Consider the following 19863-nt stretch of genomic DNA (forward strand, 5'->3'; position numbering starts at 1 on the left):
CCTGTATTTCTCCTATGGATAACAGATAGTATTCTGAGGAATGTAACATATTCTGACAACTTAGGCCAGGCAGAACTGGAGGCAAATTGTTTTTTTAAAAATAAAGCACTTGGAAGTTGGTACTGTGGACACACATAATAGAATTATTCCCTTAACCTCATGTTCCCACTGCTCACGTCTCTCTGTTCCCTAACAATTTCAAACAAACTTGAGTTTTAATGTAATTATACCTAATGTATTTACAAGCATCTCATCAGAGCCCCTGCTCCTCCAGGAATCCCTGAGAAGCTCCTGAGAATGCCCACATTAATGTGCATAGCCTGGGAAGTGTGGTATGTAGGTGTGGTCAGAGCCACTCAGAAGCAACGCAAATACTCCCAATGGCAAAGCCTTTGTTATAGTTAAAGCAACATCCCAGGGATTCATAAACTGACTTCTAGACCACTCATGTATAATCAATTCAAGCCTTTATCAAAGCAAAGTGGTGGCGACTGACTGGAACATAAATCTCTTCTCCTGATCAGCGCTGAACAATTGTAAGGGTATCCCTTTTAAGCCTAAAAACCACAAAAGGGACATTTAGGGGTTTAACCAATGCAAGCAAGCCAAGTTACAGAAGCTGGAGATTGTGATCAGGTGGTGGGAAGCTTAACCAATCACAATTAACCCAGTTATCCCAATTACAGAAACACAGCCCCATTACCCTAGTTACAGAAACAATGCCCCGCTAGGTAGTTTCGTGTTCTTAAGGGTTTCTATAGCAAAAGGAAAAGAACAACTTGCCCCAGTCATGATCTTTCTATTTGGCATGATTGTGTTACAAAATGGAGTTCCTAAACAAAACGGAGTCACTTTGGCTTAACTATCACATCTTCTTAGCTTACACTTCACATAATGCTCACTACAGACATTCACAAACTACCTGCTGCATAAATTTGAACCTCTAAAATTTAAATTCAGGCAAGGTATTCAGAAGGGACAAGGACTTTTGAATAGGAGTCACACCTCTACATGGAGAAGAGATCCCACCATGGGATTTGCCCAGTGGAGAAAAGGAAAGGTGGCCAGCACCAAATCTTGTCCTGTTCTGCTTCCCCTGGACATTCTGGCAACTGTGATGGCTCAGTACACTTTCCAAAATAGTCAGCCCTGGTTTCCCCCAAAGTGCCAGTCATTCCTAAATATTAAAGACAAACTCCGAGTCTACATTTTTTTCTTTACCATGGAAAGGAAAAATTGAACTTTATTTAGTCAGCTTTTCAGGACTTTTCCAGACTGAAATTCTCACATATAAGTGTTTTTTTTTTCCTATCCAGAAAAAGTCAAGTCTTAGAATCCAGACAACACCACATCCCCTGCCACACACACTGATTACCCACTTCCAGGCTCCTAATCAAGTGGATGGTGAGGCCTCCCACAGTCTATAGATTTTTTTTTCTTATGAACACACCAAGATTCTTTGCAAATTCTTGTGCCCCCCCATCCACTGTAATCTTATGGGGAGGTGTAAAAAAGCAGTAAAAATGCCTGATACCAGCATAGATTTTTTTTTAAAAGAACTACTTGCCCTAAATTTGTTTCAGGTGTTTATTTTTTAATTTCAAAAAAATAAAAAAACACTGGTTATATTTATATTATATCCATGTAATATATATACCCCCATATACAAAATGTACAGTGATATAATACACATCACTGTAAGGGAAGAACTAGTTTGGAGAGCAGAGACAAAGGTCACAGATCAAAATTCTGCCTATTGAAGAGGAAGAGATCAGTAATCCTCTGAACAGGAATGGAGCCATGCTTCTGGGGAGAAAACAGAAGAAACGGAGAGTTTTTAGGTCATTGCTTCAGAATCCCTGTTTGCCACCACACATCAGGCCAACTGCCCACTGTGGAGCTGTCTTGAAGTCCTCTGAGATCTATGTTCATTCCACTCATACATAAGGAATAAAGGAGAGAGAGGAGGCTTTCACTTGCATCTTCCCCTCCCTTCCCCTCATAATCTGGGCCTTCACACATACAGCATTACAGGGACAGCTTCCCAGACATTAACTATGTCCCCAGCCTCTCCTAATTCTCATAAGTAGCTATGGCAGATCTCATATTTGTCTTGTGGCAAAAGACTTTTGAACTCATAGGAGAAACCAGGTAAATCAGACTGTCCCTACTTTAGTGTCCTGTGCAGTAGAAAAACTCAGGCTAAATCCCAGACCTACTGAATGAGAACCTACATTTTCACAAAAACCCAATAGAATCCTGGATAAGTTTCCTAGGGTTATCACAACAAAGCAGCACAGACTAGATGCTGGTTTAGGTAACAAAATTTTCTCAAAGTTCTTGAGGCTGGAAGTCTGAGATCAAGGTGTTGGCAGGGTTCCTTCTAAAAGCTGTGAGGAAGGATCTGTTCCATGGTTCTCCCCCAGGCATGTAGCCTTCCTGCTGTGTCTATACATGGTCTTCCCTTTCTATTGTTCTATGTCCAAATTTTCTCTTCTTAAAAAGACAGCAGTTATACTGGATGAAAGTCCATCCTGCTGACCTCATTTAAACTTAATCACCTCTCTTAAGACCTTAAGGCCAAATACAGTCACTTCCTGAGGTACTACAAACTAGGACTTCAATATATGAATGCTGGGGGACAGAACTAAGCCCACAGGGATTCATATGTACATTAATGTTTGAGAAACACACTTGCTCAACCCCTACCTTCTCTTCCAAGACTCATGTTCATTAATTATTGGGCTCCAAACTAGCCTTTTGCTTTAGCATAAAGGATAATGTTCTGATATATTTGCAGTCAAGTCCTTGAGATCTACTCTCATAGGCCTCATCAATATTTGTTCTGACCAACAATTCCACTACGAGACACTCTACAAACAGAGGCTCTCTGAAGACAAATGGCATTCAACCATTACAATAGTTAGAGCATACCCTCTCTGAAATCTGAGATTCTCCAAATTTCAAAACTTTTAAAGCACCAACAGGGTACCAAAAATCTGATGATTCAATGTATATAAAAACTGTTTCATTAATAAAATTATTATAAAATATCATATTAAATTACCTTTAAGCTGTGTGTATAAGACATTCATGAAACAATTGATTTTCATTTTCAGACCTGTGTCCCATTCACAAGACACTTTGTTGTATATAAGAAAGTATTCTAAAATCAGAAAAATATCTGAAATTCTTAAGATTTCTGAATGCAAGAATTTCAGATAAGGAATATTCAACATGTAATAATCCTAAATTGGAAACTCTTCCAATGCTTTTAGGTGGATAGACTTGAGCTCAGCTAGAAACCACACAGGGACCTATTGCTCAGGGCTCATAATGGCAAGTTGGGTCATTGGGATTTTTCACAGCAACACAAAGTAACCATACTCAGTTTTTTCCTACATGGGGCAGCTCTATGACCCAGTAGAACATTTAAGAGCTGAGGCCTGCTTGGAGAAAGTTAGGTTATTGGGGTCATGCCATCCAAGGGGATAGTGGAAATCCACCCCCTTTCTTGCTATTTCCCACTATCATGAAGTTAATCACTTTCCTTCCCCATATATTCCAGCAAAGCACCTAGTGAGAGTTAGAGCATGGCCTGCTCCCCCCAGGCCCTCTGTGGTCCTCCACCTCTGCTTCCTCAGGCCTGCACTGGCTGGCTCAGGCCTTGAAGGACCCTCAATTCTCCCCTCATCTGGATGACCTGATGGTGGTGAAGACCTATGGGACCTAGCAACCTGGACTGCCAGTTTACTGCCCCAGTCCTGCCCTTCCCAACCTAAGCCAGTGCTGAGAACTTGGAGCCTATGGGTGGTGTCAAGTGTGTGGTGTGGGGTGGCATGGCATGCCATGGCATTGCATGACATGATGTTGTGTGACATGTTACATAGTGGAAAAATATTTTAACCCTGGGAAAATTTAGAACTCACCCAGAGATGAGGAAGTAACCAGAACTCATGTAGTTAAAAATTTGGTGTTCAAAAACTCAGTAGTAAAATAAATATTAACCCAACTTAAAACTAGGCAAAAGCATTTGCATGGGCATTTCATTGAGAAAGATATTTAATAGACCAATAAGCACATGAGAAGAAGCTCACTCGACATCATGACAAATCAGGGAAATACAATTGTGAAAGCTTTAATGAAACATCTCATCACGCCCATGAGAATAGCAACAATCAGATAATAGACATGGAGAAACTAAAACTCTCATTGCTAGTGGGCATTTAAATGTGTGCAGTAGCTTTGCAAATTAGTTTGGTAGTTCCACCAGAAGTAAATTCAGAGTTATCATATGAACAAGAAATTTCAGAGTTAGGTCTATATTCAAGGTAAATTCAAGAAAATATGTCTACAAAAAATTGTACACAAATGTTCATAACAACATTATTCTTAACAGATAGATGATGAAAACAACCTGATGGCCTACCAATTGATGAATTTAAAAATAAACATATATACACTCAATATTATTATGGATATTTTTCCAACACAAAAAGAGATAAATGCCCATACCTTGAACCAAGGATGAACCTTGAAAATATCAGGTTAGTGAAAGAAGGCAGTAACAAAATACCTCATATTATATTATTTCTTACATGAAATACTCTCAATAGGCCAATATATAGAGAACAAAATGGATTAGTGGTTTCCAGAGGTTGGCAGGGAGAAAGGAGGGACTGGAGAATAATTATAAATGAGTATCCCATTTGTTTTTGAAGTGATGTAAATGTTCTGGACTCAGACAGTGGTGACAGTTGTATAGCTCTGTGAATATTCTGAATTGTAGGATTTAAAGGGGTGAATATTGTTAAATCATAATTTTGAGATGGAGAGATCTCTGAAATACATGGGTTTATCAAGCTGTGCATGTTGCTAGCCTGGTCCTAGGGCAAATTCCCTAAATCACTAGCAGCATTACCATGTAGCAGCTTGAAAAATGTCCACTGGATCTATTTTGTCATAAAAACTCAGGATATTTTGTCTTAAAAATTCAGGCAGCAGGAGGTGCAGATTACTTTCATTAAGTGTACAATGGATAGAGAGAAGGGGGATATGACCTGGGATAGGAAGAGAGTCAGCAGAGACATGTTTCTGTAAGTTCTTGGTTGGTTGGGTCGATAAGCAGAATAAAATTTTCTTGATGGCTGATCTTAAAAATATGGGAAAAAAATAAGCTGAAGTTATTTTTTTCTTTGTTGAGTTAGCTTGAAACTATCAGTTAAACTCTTATCTTTTCTTTCCTCCATCCTGCTGGTAACTGAATTTAGAATGTCTCAGATTCCTTCTCTTATCAATATTATGGCATGCATATTCATCTTTTAACAAGCATTATTTATCTGTTTATTTTCATGTTTATTCATTTATTTATTTTTGTATACAGAAATTAAAGCCAGGGACACCTAACCACTGAAACACCTCCCTAGATATTTTTTATTTTTAATTGAGACAGGGTCTTGCTAATTTGCTGAAGCTAGGTTTGAACTCTGGATCCTCCTACCTCTGCCTCCCTAGTTGCTGGGATTACAAGCATGTGCCAAGGAATAAAGGTGTTATTTTTTTTTTTTTTTTTTTAAAGGTGTTATGGCACGTAGGGCACAAAGTTTATGGAAGCCCTCATTCTTGGGCCTAAGAAAATGGCCTGTTAAATATTTTGCCTCGCCATAATTCAGGCACTCAGGAGAGAAAACTAATTTTTATTAATTTGACAATAGACAGGTATCTGCTGATGGAAAAACTTTTAAGAAAAGTTCCCTGCTTCAGAGGAAGAGACATTTGGTCTGTTCTCTTTCTTAGGACAACATGTCAACATGAAGTATTTCCAATTGCTTGAAGCTGGTACAAAGTGGGATGGGGAAGAGTGTGGACCTTGGATGACATGAACTACTAAACCAATGTGCTCCAGGTGTTCCCTGCCTCAGAACCTGCTGATGGACACACTTGTGGTCCTGAGCCATTTTGATTCAGTCTCTGTTTCTGTCACATGGTCAATGAGGAGTAGGTCTGCTTATACACCAGTTCCACAGCCTAAGCACCAGAAGTTGGAAAAGAGATCAGCTGCTCAGATTTAGGACACTGTGTTCTCTATGAGAGAACTGCACTGGTAATAATGAGTGGTGGAGAAACTGGAAAACAAAGTTGATATTTTTATTTTTGTGGTGCTGGGGATTTAGCCAGGGTCTTGTGCATATGAGGCAAGCACATTAAAACTAAGTTATATACACAGCCCTTGGAAACAACATTTTAAAAAAGATTGTTTTTAAATAATTTTGAGTGCATAGTAATTGTGTGAAAAAGTTGTTTAATAGTAGCAATTTCATACATGCATGTAAAGTACTCTAACTGAATCCACCCTACCTGTAACACTCTCTTGACCTCCCTTGTACTTTCCCTCACCCCTTATCTTCCCTATTAGTCCATCTTCTACTTTCATGTCATTTTATAGTATTCTCTAGATTTCACATATGAAAGAAAACATGAGATACTTGTTTTTCTGAAACTTGTTTTGCATAACATGATGTTTTACAGTTGCATTTGTTTTCCTGCAAATTACATTTCCTTCCTTTTTATGGCTAAATAAATCTCTACTGTACATATATACTTACCACATTTTTTTATTTTGATGAATTTATCTGTTAATGGGCACCTAGGCTGATTCCATAACTTGGCTTTTGTGAACAGTGCTGGGACAAACATGGGTATGCCGCTGTCTCTCTACTATGCTGACTTTGATTCCTTCACATGGACACAGAGAAGAGTGGTATAACTGGATCATGTGGTAGGTAGCACTACCTTTAGTTCCTGAGGAAACTGCTTACCATTTTCCACAGTGATGGGGCTAGTTTACATTCCCACCAACAGCATATAAGGGAAAGGGACACATTCCACCTAGCTGAATCTCTCCTTTGTGTCAGGCAGGAGGCTCTGAATACAGACCTATAGAAATTTCCTCCCCTAAAATTTCAGCCTGTCATTCTGTCTTTGCTTTCTGGAAGTAGGGAAGTCCAGATTTGTAGGATCTGTGTCCTTCCCCAGTCCCCACTGTGTTTTTCCCAGGGGACTTTGCAGACTGCCTTTGGTTATCAGTTTCAGAGTGCTTTCACTTTCAGAATCCTCTAGAAAACATGCTTTGCCCAACTCCACCCCAGTGTCTCCCTTGGTGTTCCAGTGCAAACCAGTTTGTGACAGAGGCCAAGAACAGGGGGATTAGTGACTTGACCCAGGTCACACTGGATTTCTTCCTTGGGGCAGTGAATGCTGATTGGAAGACAGGAAGTTCCACAGCCAATCAGGCCTGATAAAAGGCCTCTGGGAGTGCAGAGGCTCCAGAGTGGACCTGAGAGAGGCACAGCTGTGGATCCTGGTCCTTTGATACAGAAGTCAGTCCAGGCTAGCAGCACTGAGACCTGAGGGAGAGACTGTGTGGAAGGTGGCAGGTGAGGACTTCTCTGTGCAGGGGCTGAAGTGACAGTGTACCAAGGCATGCAAGTTTTAGAAACCCCAGGCCACCACTGGGAGAAGGGATGCCAGAGGCTGAGATGAAAAAAGACAATCTAAAAAGTCAAAGTAATTGCTTTGTTTAGAAACAGCTTCTTGGGAGATCATGGGGGTCAATGGTGCAGGACGAACTTACTTAGGGCAGGTCCCTGAGAAGTGAAGCAGGGTTCCAAGAAGACAAAGATGCTGTGCAGCCTCCTGGCTTCTCTGCTTGCCTCTTTCCTGCCCCTGGCTGGCTCTGGACCTCACCATGGTGGGTGTTCATGCTCCAACACAGCTCCCACCTACTGGCCCTATTTCCTCACCTCTCCTCTCTCCTCAGGGAGTCATGGAATAACTTCTGCCTTACCTTTCACTGTGCTTTTAAAATCTCCAGTATCCAATTCAAAACCAGTGCACCCTTTATTTATCTGAGATTTCCCCCTGATTGATGGAGCTCTTGCTGTTTCCTGAGCATACTTGCAGGTGCTTAAAATCAGGATGCCAGGTACCTTTCCTGCAGACAGAGGCCAGTCTTGTGGGTCCAACAATAAATGAGACAAGGAATTACAATTAACAGTGATGAGTCAGGGTGGGTAGGAGGGAGCTCTAGACTAGGACATCAGAGGCCTCCTGGTGCTGAGCCTAGGATAGAGGAATGAGTGACTGGAGCCTGGTGACACAGATGTTGTAGGGAGCCTTTTTAAATTGTATATCAGTGTTTGCCAAAGCTCAGAGGCGATTGGGGGGATCAGGGTGGGTAGAGGTGGAGACTGTGAGAGAGGAGGACTGCAGCCAGGAATGGGGCCACGCAGATGGGGTGCCATTTACAAAATACATTTTGAGCTTCTCCCTAGGGCCACTGGAGATTTAAGGTTGGGGTCATAGGATCAAGATAGCACTTCCCTTTCAGTATTCTGTGTGTCTATCCATCTGGGTACCTGATTGTGGGAGCCCATGTTCTGAGGCTCCCCAGCCCACTTGATTTGCATTTTAGTGAGCAGGAGCTCATTGTACTGGGGATCTCTGGGTCAGGGAGGTCAGAGGCTCTGGAGAGGAGCCAGGTGGTTCAGACTAGGCACAGGATCACAGGGGCTGGAGAAGTGAAGTGGGGTAGAATTATTTGGGAGGGGGCTGAAGGCAGGCTTGGGCATGGATTTGGGGGGATCTTTGAGAAATAGGATGTTGTCAGGGTGGTTTTCCAGGATCTAAGGCCCTCCCCTGGTGAGGGAGGGTCTCACTGCATAGAGCTGCCCCATGGTGTTTAAATCCACTGTCTCTGGCTACAAGCAGCACCTCCTTGCTCTTGCTTTGACTACTCACTCTTCTTACTTTGACCTGTCAACTTCTGTTCTCCTCTGCATGCTTTTCTGCTCTTCCTTTCCTTGACAGTTTGATGTTCTACAGACACCAGCCCCTTCTTCACATGTCTAATCTACTCCCACGGCTTTCACTGATACTCAGAAATTTTCTGAATTCACAGGAAAAACGAAAGCCAAGCAGAGACCACACACAGTGTCCTCAGCCCCATTTCATTGTGTTTCTCTGTCTTCTTTGCCCCCAGACCCTGCATCATGAATTCTCTTTTCGAAGCAAATGGCACCTTTGCCATCCAGGTTTTGAAGATGCTGTGTGAAGACAAACCTTCACAAAATGTGTTTTTTTCTCCCCTGAGCATCTCCTCTGCCTTGGGCATGTTCCTCCTGGGAGCAAAGGGGAACACCAAGGTCCAGATAGCTCGGGTAAGCTCACCTATCACCCAGGACAAGGGACTGGCCTGCAGTGCTTCTCTCCTATCCTCTCTTTGAGTTTTTCCAGAACTGTTGAGGAAGGAGGGGTGAGCCTGGACCATTTCAGGGAGGGGATACAGAATGAAGAGAGGTGAGGAGTTTCCTCCAGTGAGATGTTGTGGGGGCTGCTTGCAGGGGTTACTGTGTAATCTCTTTTTCATTTATAACTTTTCTTATGAGTATTGAAAATTTTTTTCTTAAAATTGGTGATTTCTGTCTATGTTGGGTAGATAAGTGTGCTTTCTTTGAAAAAATCAATTCTTGGACTCGTGAGCATTTTTTGTTTTTCCCTAAATTCCTTAGGATTTTTTTCCTCCCTTTTCTAACATTGTGCATTGGGAGTTTTGTTATATAATTATTTCCTTTGTAACATTAAAATAATTAATGTTGTTTAACTATTTTTTGATGTAATTATTTGGTTTGGTACTATAACATTCATTTTATTTTCTAAATTATAAGTCACATATTTAAATATTATATTAAATATTTACTTAGAATCATTCTTTAGAAGAGAAGAAACATTTTTAGTGTTTACCTTATTGAGAATCTTCAAGGTCAGTGTGGAAACTCTTTTCAACTGCTGCTGCTGGCAGGAAGAATTTACGGATGTCTCTCCAAGTACAGCCACTCCAGAACCCCCTTCTTCTGCTGCAGTCTTGTTAGAGAGAAGAGCCTTCCAGTGACACCAAGACAAAAGTGGACATCCTACTAAAGGCTGCCGGGCACCTCTATAATGAAAACAATATGTGGATTGTAGAGAGAACCTGAACCATGCAAGGACTCATTGACTTCATCAAGAAGTTCCTTAAACTTGTGGCCTTGGAACAGTTGTTTCCTTATGGAAATCAGTCCTTTGCTCCTCCCCCAGATGAGGGATGTTTGGGCAGTGGTGGTAAACTGGTCCTACAGTACTGCAAATCTCAGGCCTGGGCATGAGCCACAGAGGAAAAACAACTTGCTACTCGAAATGGCTTTTCACAGAGGAAATGGCTCCAAAAAGTTCTAATGCTTGTTGTGAGAAGAGACTTAACAGATATGAACTACTCAGCATGTGTCCACTGTGACTCATGTATATGCATAAGAAAACATCTGTAGAGTGAATAGACTAACAAAAATATGATTTGTGTTAATACAAAAATCTTTGTAAAGATTGCTGTTACATTATTCCTGTTGCTCCTGCCTATTACTACTATTGTTTCAGATCTGCCTCCAAGGTTGAAAAGACGGAAACTTCATAAACCTCCATTACCAATTTTCAAAACAATTCAATTGTTTACTTGTAGAATTGGTACTCTGCCAATTTCTTTCATGGTAAAAATTAATTTACTAAGAGGTTTTTCTTTCTGTTTTTAACTTATTCAGTAAATTTGAGTTTGTGTGGGATATAATGTTTACATTTTTTTTTTTTTCTGTTGAATTACCTTGTGAAACCAAGTCACATTGACCTCTTAGCTGAATACCTTATATAGTCCAGTAGAGGGCAGTTCAGCTGGTACAAAAGGGTTTGGCAATTTGTGTGTACATCTTTACCAGGTGATGAGACTTTACTTGACAATTTGTGGCTAATATCTATCTAAGTTAGCAAGTATGTTGACCAACTGGAAGACTGAGGAAATATATGTAGTTTAAATTTAATTATGTTGGGAAATGAAAGTCATTTTTTATAGCTGTTTTTCAGTGTACTTTCATTTAAGATTGAGTCCAAAGTTGTGCTGCTATGTCCCTTATTTAAACAATGTCAAAAGGACTCGCTGAGAAAACCTAAAAAAAAAAAAAAGACAACATGTTAATTATTTCATTGTTATATATGGGAGTTATTTCCTTAGAAAGTGTTTTCAATAATTAGTAATTAGGTTAGCTTCCATGTTGTTGGCATTTTAGTTGTAGTGTTATTGATTTTTAGTTTCCTACACTGAAGTCATTGAATATAAATTGTGTCATTTGCATACTTCAGAATCAAATGAAACTCTTCTTGTGACCTAATATGACACCTTTGAATTATAAAGTATCATATAATACACATATATTATCTCTTTCTAGGATACTGTTTAAGAACAGATTTATTCTTATTAATCATATTGCTCATTTTATACATTCATTTTCTTTTAAATATTATCATGCTGATTGCATTCCGGTCCAATTTTTTCTTGGATTTTTAGTGTTTTTAACTGCATCTTTTGTTGAAAATAAATTATTGAGGCAAGTTATTCTCTATTTCTGACACATTTATGGTGTCTATGGGATACAGGACTTAAGAATAGTCCCTTTTATGAACCTCTCTTGCCCCTTTTATTTATTTATTTTTATTGCTCATCTCTAAACTATGCAGAGAGTGCTGTGCAGGTACAAGAGCCATATCTTTTATTCACCAGCTGGCCCCTCTCTCCACCTACCAACCAGTGTAACTTCTCAATCAGAATCAACTTTCTTTCAAAAGAAAATTTTATTCAGTATATTAGAAAAAAAAAATTGCTTGCAAATTCTTGTTAAGACCAAGATCAAAATTGACAGAGTTTCGCTGATTTCCTTCACAGGCAATGTCTTTAAAGATACAGGAAGACATCCATAAGGGCTTCCAGATGCTTCTCACCCAAGTGAACAAGCCTGGCTCAAAGTACTTACTTAGAACAGCCAATAGGCTCTTTGGAGAGAAGACCTGTGATTTCCTCTTGGTAAGTTGAATCAGCAGAACAATAAAAGTTATATTTAAAACACCTGGTGATATACAACCCTAAGAGAGACTCTAGAGACCAGGCAGGATGGCATATTTGGGAGGCTGTGGCAAGAGAACGGAGAGTCAGAGGCCATCTTGTGCAACCTGGTGACACTCTTGTCTCAAGAACAAAATTAATTGCCTTGGGACATAGCTCAGTGGTACAGCATTTGCCTAGCATGCTCAAGGCCCAGAGCTCAAACCCCAGTACTGCAAAAACAAGAAAAAAATGAACAATATTCTAGAGAATTTGAGAAACTTACAGTAAACTATTTTTTTAATAAAGACCCCAATTCTATAACTTGTATTATTTCAATATTGGCAATGTCTCAAATTTTATTTATTATTTCTGGTTTTTCAGGGCTCTGGAAATATCTCTTTATAAACTATAATGTTTCATATCAAGTAGTTTAAGATTTGATCATGATTTCAATTTTAAGAACAGCCTAAAATTAGATTTCAGAATTTTTTGAAGCTCACTGTCATTCTATGGCCAGCATCTGAACTTTTTCTCTCCCAAGACATTTAAGGAGTCCTGTCTTCAGTCCTACAACACGGAGCTGGAGCTGCTGTCCTTTGCTAGAGCTATAGAGAAGTCCAGGAAGCATATAAATTGTTGGGTCTCAAAAGAGATGAAAGGTCAGAATTATAAGCTATTTCACTCTCCTCCCACCCAACTCTGTTCTCCTCTCCTCTCTCCTCTACCTCTCCTCCTCACTGCTAATGTCACTGGTGTTGCAGAACCATCAGAGCAAAGATGCCTGGCTGAGCCTCTTGGTGTGTGTGAAGTGACTCACAGAAGATCTGATCAGTGCTCGGGTTTTCAAAACCAGACAATTAATGCTGTCTGTTCTCCTAGGATAGGAGTGACTGATACAAGTGTCAACAACAGAAACTTGTAGGTCAGAATTCCCATGTAATAATTTACTTGACACTGGCCTGTATTGTTCACACGGCAGGTGACTGTTGGCTGTGGGAACAGATCAATGGCCAGATCTTCCCAAGTCATGCCCTTGACCCTCCTCTTCATGGAGTCAGTTTGGACTTCATTCCTCCCACTTTTACATGTTAAGATGACTTCTCCTACTTCTTCTTTCCTATCTCTCACTTAAGCACCCTTCATCAGACTTGAGAAGCCTAGACTTGATTAGTCAGCTACAGAGCCTCTCTCAGGGCTGATCCATTCCACAGACTAAAAACACCTTCCATGCATGGTTAAAACTTACTAATTTCTGTTTCAAAGTGTGACAAGTTCTAATCTTGGTCCATAAGATCAATGATGGTTTGATGTTGAAATCATTCAGATAATTTATGCACCACTAGGAACATACTTATTTCTGCTAACAAATGAGACCATAAAAAATAGAGGTAGTCCTTTCCACTGTTTATTCATGGAATCTTTATTTCTTGTGTCCTTCTTAGGCAGCAAATTAGCAGGGATGCTCTTAGTTTTTTGGAAACATACCACTTGATATCCAAGTTAAAAAGGGCATAACTTCAACTACCCAAATCATCATCTGTTCCAGGGATTCCAGGTGTCAGGAGGGTGCAATCATAATCTCTCTTCTGTAGTTTTCCGAAACTCCTCCTAGGTTCCTGGTCTGGAGCTATTCAATTCTATATGCCCCAGGAATGTTGCAGGTAGCTGTACAATGTTAGAACTGGGTCTGACCACAGGGCCTTAGACCTGACACTGCTCTTACCCACAGCAGGTAATGTCAGCTCCTACCCAGCCCCTCTCTCCTTTCCTACTTGTCTTCTCCAACCTGGTGTCAAGTTTCTGCTTTGTCCCAACCTGCTTTCCTCCAGTGACTTAGAAGTCTTTCACCATCTTCAACTTGTCGTCATAAATACCACTCATAGCTGGGATTTTTAACTTTTATACGTATCATCCAAACTCAGCACATTTGAAACCAGAATGTTTGGATCTCCAAGACATCATGTCATGATTATTCACTAAGGATTCATAAAAAGCAACTGAAAGTGTTTGTGCTTGCTTTGAAAGGTAAAATCCCAGAAGTGCTACCAAAGAACTCAATTGATGAGCAGGCCAGGCTGGTTCTTGTCAATGCCATCTACTTCAAAGGAACATGGGATGAGCCATTTAACAAATCATGTGTGTGCAAAATGCCTTTCATAATAAACAAGGTAGGGAGAGACTTTCAAAAATTATGCTAGTCTGATGAAGAAATCGAATAGAAAATTTAACTTTGTAAAGGCATAAATGGTTAATAATAATTTCAAACTTATCATCCCTCTTAATGAATTTTAATCTTAGTGGAAAAATGATTTGAACAAATAATACTTGCTCTCTATTATGGTTTACAACCTATTAGCATTCTAACTGCCTCTAATGAAGTCTCCTACATGTATTGGTTTAATCTCATTCTGGAAACAAAGATCTTCCTATTGACATAAGCTGCTTAGATAAAAAGCTAAAAGAGGTGATATATGTATATATGGATGTATATGAATGACACAGGGAGAATGCAAAGAAGGAATGTGACAACGCATTTCTTGAATCAGAATTTTTTAAAAATGTTTTTTCGCAATGAGAGATCAACCTCAGGTCTTGTGCATGTTAACCAAGTTCTGTACCCCTGAGCTACTTCCCAGATTTTCCATCTATTACTTTTTAAATTAAAGTAGTTTCTCATTTGAATTGTTGTTAATCATAACTTATTACTGATTCAGAATCTGCATCTTTATACCATTAAAAATGAGTGGCAAAGGCCTTAATCAACTGTGAGCTATAACTTTAATTAAAACAGATATTAGACTAGTTCACTAAATTCTCTAATTCTTTAAAATACAGTGTAATGCAATAAGGAAGCTTGTATGCAGTAACCTCCTCCCCCTCTTTATAAGGCATGTTTATGATAACAATGTATTAATTTCTAGCAGTGCTAGATCACACCAGAGTTGAGAGTTTTCTTGCCCTTTTTATACAGTTTTAAATGTTGTGCTAATGTGGTCATTCCTCCTCAGGAGGAGTCAAGGCCAGTGGAGATGATGTGGCAGAAAGCCAATTTTAACTACATCTACATCAGTGAGGCCCAGACACAGGTGTTGGAGCTGCCTTATGCTGGCAAGGAGCTGAGTATGATCATCCTGCTCCCAGATGAGGACGTGGACCTCAGTGTGGTGAGTTGGGAGGGGCTGCACTCCTTTGAACTCAGAATTTCTGTGGGAAGAATTGGGTATACCCTGTGCCTTTCTTTCACAGTATCTCCAACCCAAGAGCCCAAATGGCCCAACCCTGTCCTCCTTGCTTCCTTGTGATATGATCCTTATAGAAAGAGAGCCAACCGTCCTCTCAATGGTGGCAGTGCACCATGATGACCTAAAGGGTCTCTGTGAGCAGAGCAGCTCCCATGGGCTTTCCCTCTCTCCAGGTCCCTAACTGTGATGATGAGTTTCCACAAACAGTGCCACATTCCACTTTAGGCAGATGTCCCTGTCCTGGAGAGGCTCACACTGAGAGCTCTTCCAGTCTCTTGTGCTTGCCAGCAATGGTTCATTGTGTTGAAACTAAGCTTCATTCAAACCAACAAATACCACAAGAAAAGCACCACTGACTGGGCATAAATGTTTTTCAGAAATAAATATGTTTTGCTAGTGGATGGATAAGGAGGGGCAGCCACAGGGAAATCACATATGGGATAGCGTGTGGGGTGGTGGACAAGTCAGAGCCCTCACAAGCTTCTGGGCAGCTGAAGGCACTGCTCATCTTGTGTGGATGTTCATGGAAATGTCTGTGTGTCCACCGATACCCACCATAGTCTGACTATGAACCTGTGATTCTGGTCTTTCAGGTGGAAAATAGCCTTACTTTTGAGAAATTCCTAGACTGGACCGAAGCAGCCTCTTTGCAGAATATTGAAGTGAAAGTTTTAATTCCAAGATTTAAACTGCAGGGGGATTACAACATGCAGTCTGTGCTTCAGCATCTGGGAATGGTTGATGTCTTCCAAGAGGGCCAGGCTGACTTGTCTGCAATGTCAACTGAGACAGACCTGTGTCTGTCCAAGTTTGTGCACAAGAGTGTCTTGGAAATAAATGAGGAAGGCACTGAGGCTGTGGCGGGCTCAAGCATATACGATGAAGAATTCAGCTTTTCATATTTACCATTTTTCAGTGCTGACCACCCCTTCCTTTTCTTCATCAGGCATAATGAAAACAACACTCTTCTATTCTGTGGCAGGTTCTCATGTCCCTGAGGGTTGTAATTCCTCTCCATGGGGAATTTCCCTCTTCCATGTCCCCAAGTTCCCACTACAGTTCATAAGGATGGGCCTTTAGGTGAACACCAAGTAGGAAGATGAGGGCAGGGTCCTAAGCCTTCTGAACAACTTGCCAGTGTGATCTCATGATGCACACACTCAGCTGTCCCCACACTGCCCACTCATTGTACCACAGAACCAGGTCATGGCCAATAGGCTGTCCTGATTCCCTGTTGTATTAGGATGAGTGCAGTACAGATGCCTAGGATAGCTTGCAAACTTTCCCCAGATGGCCCCGAACACATTTCCCAGTCATTCCACATGCAATTCCTTCTACTTATCCTGTGCTTTCCTGTATTTTAAACTTGTCACACACCTACCTTAGCTGAATGCCACAATAGTAATAAATGCTGGTATATACTGTTACTATTATTCAAGTTTAAAGAACAACAAGTTTTAGTCTGGAGGTGTGTCTCAGTGGTAGAGCACTTGCCTAGCATATGTGAGGCACTAGGTTTGACCCTGAGCACCACATAAAAATTAAAATAAATAAAATAAAGACATTATGTTCATCTACAATGAAAAAACCACTTTAATACACATTTTAGTTTTGTCTATCTTTGGCATTCACCCTTCATCATTCAGCACATATATGCTAAGAATTGTAATAGATAACAGGGACACAACAGGACAGAGTCATGGTCCTTTGATATCTGCTCTTTAATGTGTGTTCCCAATTTATATAGAGTTTATGACAACCAGATTGGACAGTTGAATGGCTTTGAACTGCCATATACCCCCCTTGCAGCTAGGACACCTTGCCTGGTGGTATTGCATTTCTCTACCTCAAGCCCAAAGAGTTAAAAGCCATTAGCCCTTAATGTTCAGTTCAACTGTCATCTTCTTCAAGACGTTACATCTTTGAACTTTCACAATAACTGCCCATGATAGTTGCATTGCTTATTTATTAATCATTTTTATTATTAATCTTTTGATTAGGACTTAAAGTCTCCAGGATTTGTTATTATATTCTACTTATCTTCATGTTATAGTGCACTAATAAATAATTTGATCATATAACCACTGTAGTGTTTTTTTAGTTGTTGAATATCACCAAGTTTGTTGTTTCTTTTAGACATTTTTATCCCAATGACATTCACATTTACACAGTCCAGTGCCATCTAATACATGGCTCAAAGATGTTGTGCAACCATAAAGTTTACTGTGTACCCGAAGGTTTTCATTGCCTCCAAGAAAAACCCATGTTCGTTAAACAGTGAATTCTCATCCCCTCCTCCCTGTAGCCCCTGGCAACCATGAATCTGCTTTTTTGTGTCCATGGATTTACCTGTTCTGCATATTTCATGTAAATTGAATCATAAAATATATTACCTTTTGTGTCTGGCTTCTTCACTTAGTGTGATGTGTTCTAGGTTGAGTCTTATTGTGGCATGTATCAGTATTTTATTCCTTTTTATGACTGAATAATATTCCAGTACCTGAATATGACACAATTGTTTTATTTACTCATCCATTGATGGAAATTTGGATTTTTACTCCCTTGTGGTTGTTTTTAATAGTCCTTCTATGAAACTGCATGTATGTGAATTTGCTTGAATAACTATTTACACTGTTCTGTGTATATACAGATTTAGGAATAGAATTGTTGTTCATAAGATAATTTTATTTGACTTTTTGAAGACTCACCAACCACAGTGGCTGAACCATGTCACATCCCTACGATCAATGTATGAGATTCCAATTTCTCTGTATACCTTTATTTAAAAATCGCAAACACACTAATGGTGATTCTTTCCATGGTGTCAGATGCTCTGCCTCATCCGTGGTCCAGTGCCCTGGAGCTGGCCAACCATGGATGGAGACTCTGCAACTGTGAGCCAAAAGGAAATCCCCTTCTCCTGGTCATTCTGTTCAGATGATTTGGCTACAGCAATGAAGAGCTGACTAACACAAAGGTCCACAGCTGATTGAAAAATGCCTAGAATAAGTGGTCCAGCTACATTCCTGCTAGAGGTAGACCTCTCTCTGGTGTTCAGAATTGATAGTTTTCCATTCATTTTAGGATAAAGATTAAGCTCCCTTTTGAGAACTCACCAGGTAGTTCCTGATATAACCTTTTCTCCTGTCCCTCTTTGCCATTTCTCAATGTTAATCCTTCACTCCAGCCTTATAGAATTATTTGCAGTTTCTGACTATTCCACGCTCTGCCTTTTCTTTGGGGCTGTACAGTTATGACCAATGATAGTTAGCTTCCCATTACTGTGACAGAGTACTTGTGATAATCAACACAAAAGGAGGAACCACTTATCCTAGGTGACAGTTTCAGAGGTTTCAGGCTTGGTTGGCCTCTTTGGTTGCTCTTGGGCCTGTGTCAGGACAGTTCATCATGGTGGCAGTAAGTGATGGAGCAAAGATGCTCACTCACTGTGGCCTGGAGAGCAATGGAGGAGGTGGCTGGTGTCCTGAATATTCCATTCAAAGACACACCACCCATGGCTTAACTTCCTCCACTAGGCCCCACCTCCAAAAGTTCCCCCATCTCTCAGGAGCCCCTCAGGCTGGTGAATACACTTTCAACTCATGCACCTCTGGGAACATCCCAGATCCAAACTACAGTGCCATCTTCTTATAAAACCCTTCCTTGAGATGTGGCTCAAGCGGTAGCATGCATGCCTGGCATGCATGGGGCGCTGGGTTCGATCCTCAGCACCACATAAAAATAAAATAAATATGTTGTGTCCAACAAAAGCTAAAAAATAAATATTAAAAAATTCTCTCTCTCTCTCTCTCTCTCTCTCTCTCTCTCTCTCTCTCTCTCTCTAAAAAACAAACAAACAAACAAAAAACCTTCCTTTCCAGTAATCCTCTCCCACCACCTCCCTGCCCCGCCCCCTCACTGGCTAAGCTTCACTGGTCCTTTCCAGGGTTAAAGACTCCCCCTGAGTGCTTAACTATTTTGCAGCAGAAGCATTTAGCACAAGGCGGGCAGGGGAGTTTGAGAGCAGCTTTATCCTATTATACACACAGGTCGTCTACAAAGGGCACTAAAGCGTCCCAGCAGGTGGTAGGCATTTCCCATTGGCCAAATAGGGTGTGTTCCTCTGGTTCTCTGTGATGGAGAAGGAAGAGGTCCTGCAGGAGGGTGGCTGCTGGTTCCAATCTCCTTTCTCAGGGGCTTCTCTCACCTTCCAGAGTGGTTAAGGCCTTTGCCTTGTTGGACAAGGTGTGGTCTCCAGGAGCCAGCAGGAGTGGTCACTGAGGGCCTGGTCTGCGTGGCTCCACTCCCTAACATGTGGGTGAGCTCTTGGGCATCCACGCATCTTCTTGAACCCTGCAATCCCTGGCCGGCCTCTGTGGAATGAGTGCCATCCACGCCCTGCCTGCTACCTCCTGAAGGCGCCAGGTCCTCAGCATCAGCTTTGTTTGGGATGGGCAGGAGTGGGCTAGGAGACCAGTAGCCCACAGGGTCCTGGGTCCGGTTCCTGGGTCAGACCAGTCACCGCCACCATCAAGTTATCCAGGGAGGGTGGGGGAAGGAAGGGGAGGGAGGGGGAGGGGAGTCTCGCCAAACCTTCAGGGCCTTGGCCAACCTCAGTTTTCAGCCTCCCTTCCTTGTCCCTGCCCTGCTCACCCATCATGG

The 19863-nt window shown here is 41.0% G+C and overlaps 1 protein-coding gene across 1 annotated transcript; it reads left to right on the forward strand.

The window, feature by feature from the left end:
* Positions 1–9050: 9050 nt before the first annotated feature.
* On the forward strand, positions 9051–16199 carry LOC114107421 (serpin B9-like). Its single transcript, XM_027954830.2, has 6 exons — positions 9051–9218; positions 11801–11938; positions 12501–12618; positions 13985–14127; positions 14968–15123; positions 15795–16199. The coding sequence occupies exons 1-6, from the start codon at positions 9051–9053 to the stop codon at positions 16197–16199; spliced, it is 1128 nt and encodes a 375-aa protein (XP_027810631.2).
* The last annotated feature ends 3664 nt before the right edge of the window (positions 16200–19863 follow it).

This window comes from Marmota flaviventris, chromosome 6 (genome assembly GCF_047511675.1).
Source record: "Marmota flaviventris isolate mMarFla1 chromosome 6, mMarFla1.hap1, whole genome shotgun sequence".
In the NCBI taxonomy this organism is placed as follows: domain Eukaryota; kingdom Metazoa; phylum Chordata; class Mammalia; order Rodentia; family Sciuridae; genus Marmota; species Marmota flaviventris.

Excerpts from the sequence above, each read along its gene's own strand:
- LOC114107421 (XM_027954830.2), top strand. The coding sequence starts at position 9,051 with ATGAATTCTCTTTTCGAAGCAAATGGCACCTTTGCCATCCAGGTTTTG. Across the intron at positions 9,219-11,800 it reads CCAAGGTCCAGATAGCTCGG|GCAATGTCTTTAAAGATACA; the intron begins GTAAGCTCACCT and ends TTTCCTTCACAG. Across the intron at positions 15,124-15,794 it reads AGGACGTGGACCTCAGTGTG|GTGGAAAATAGCCTTACTTT; the intron begins GTGAGTTGGGAG and ends CTGGTCTTTCAG.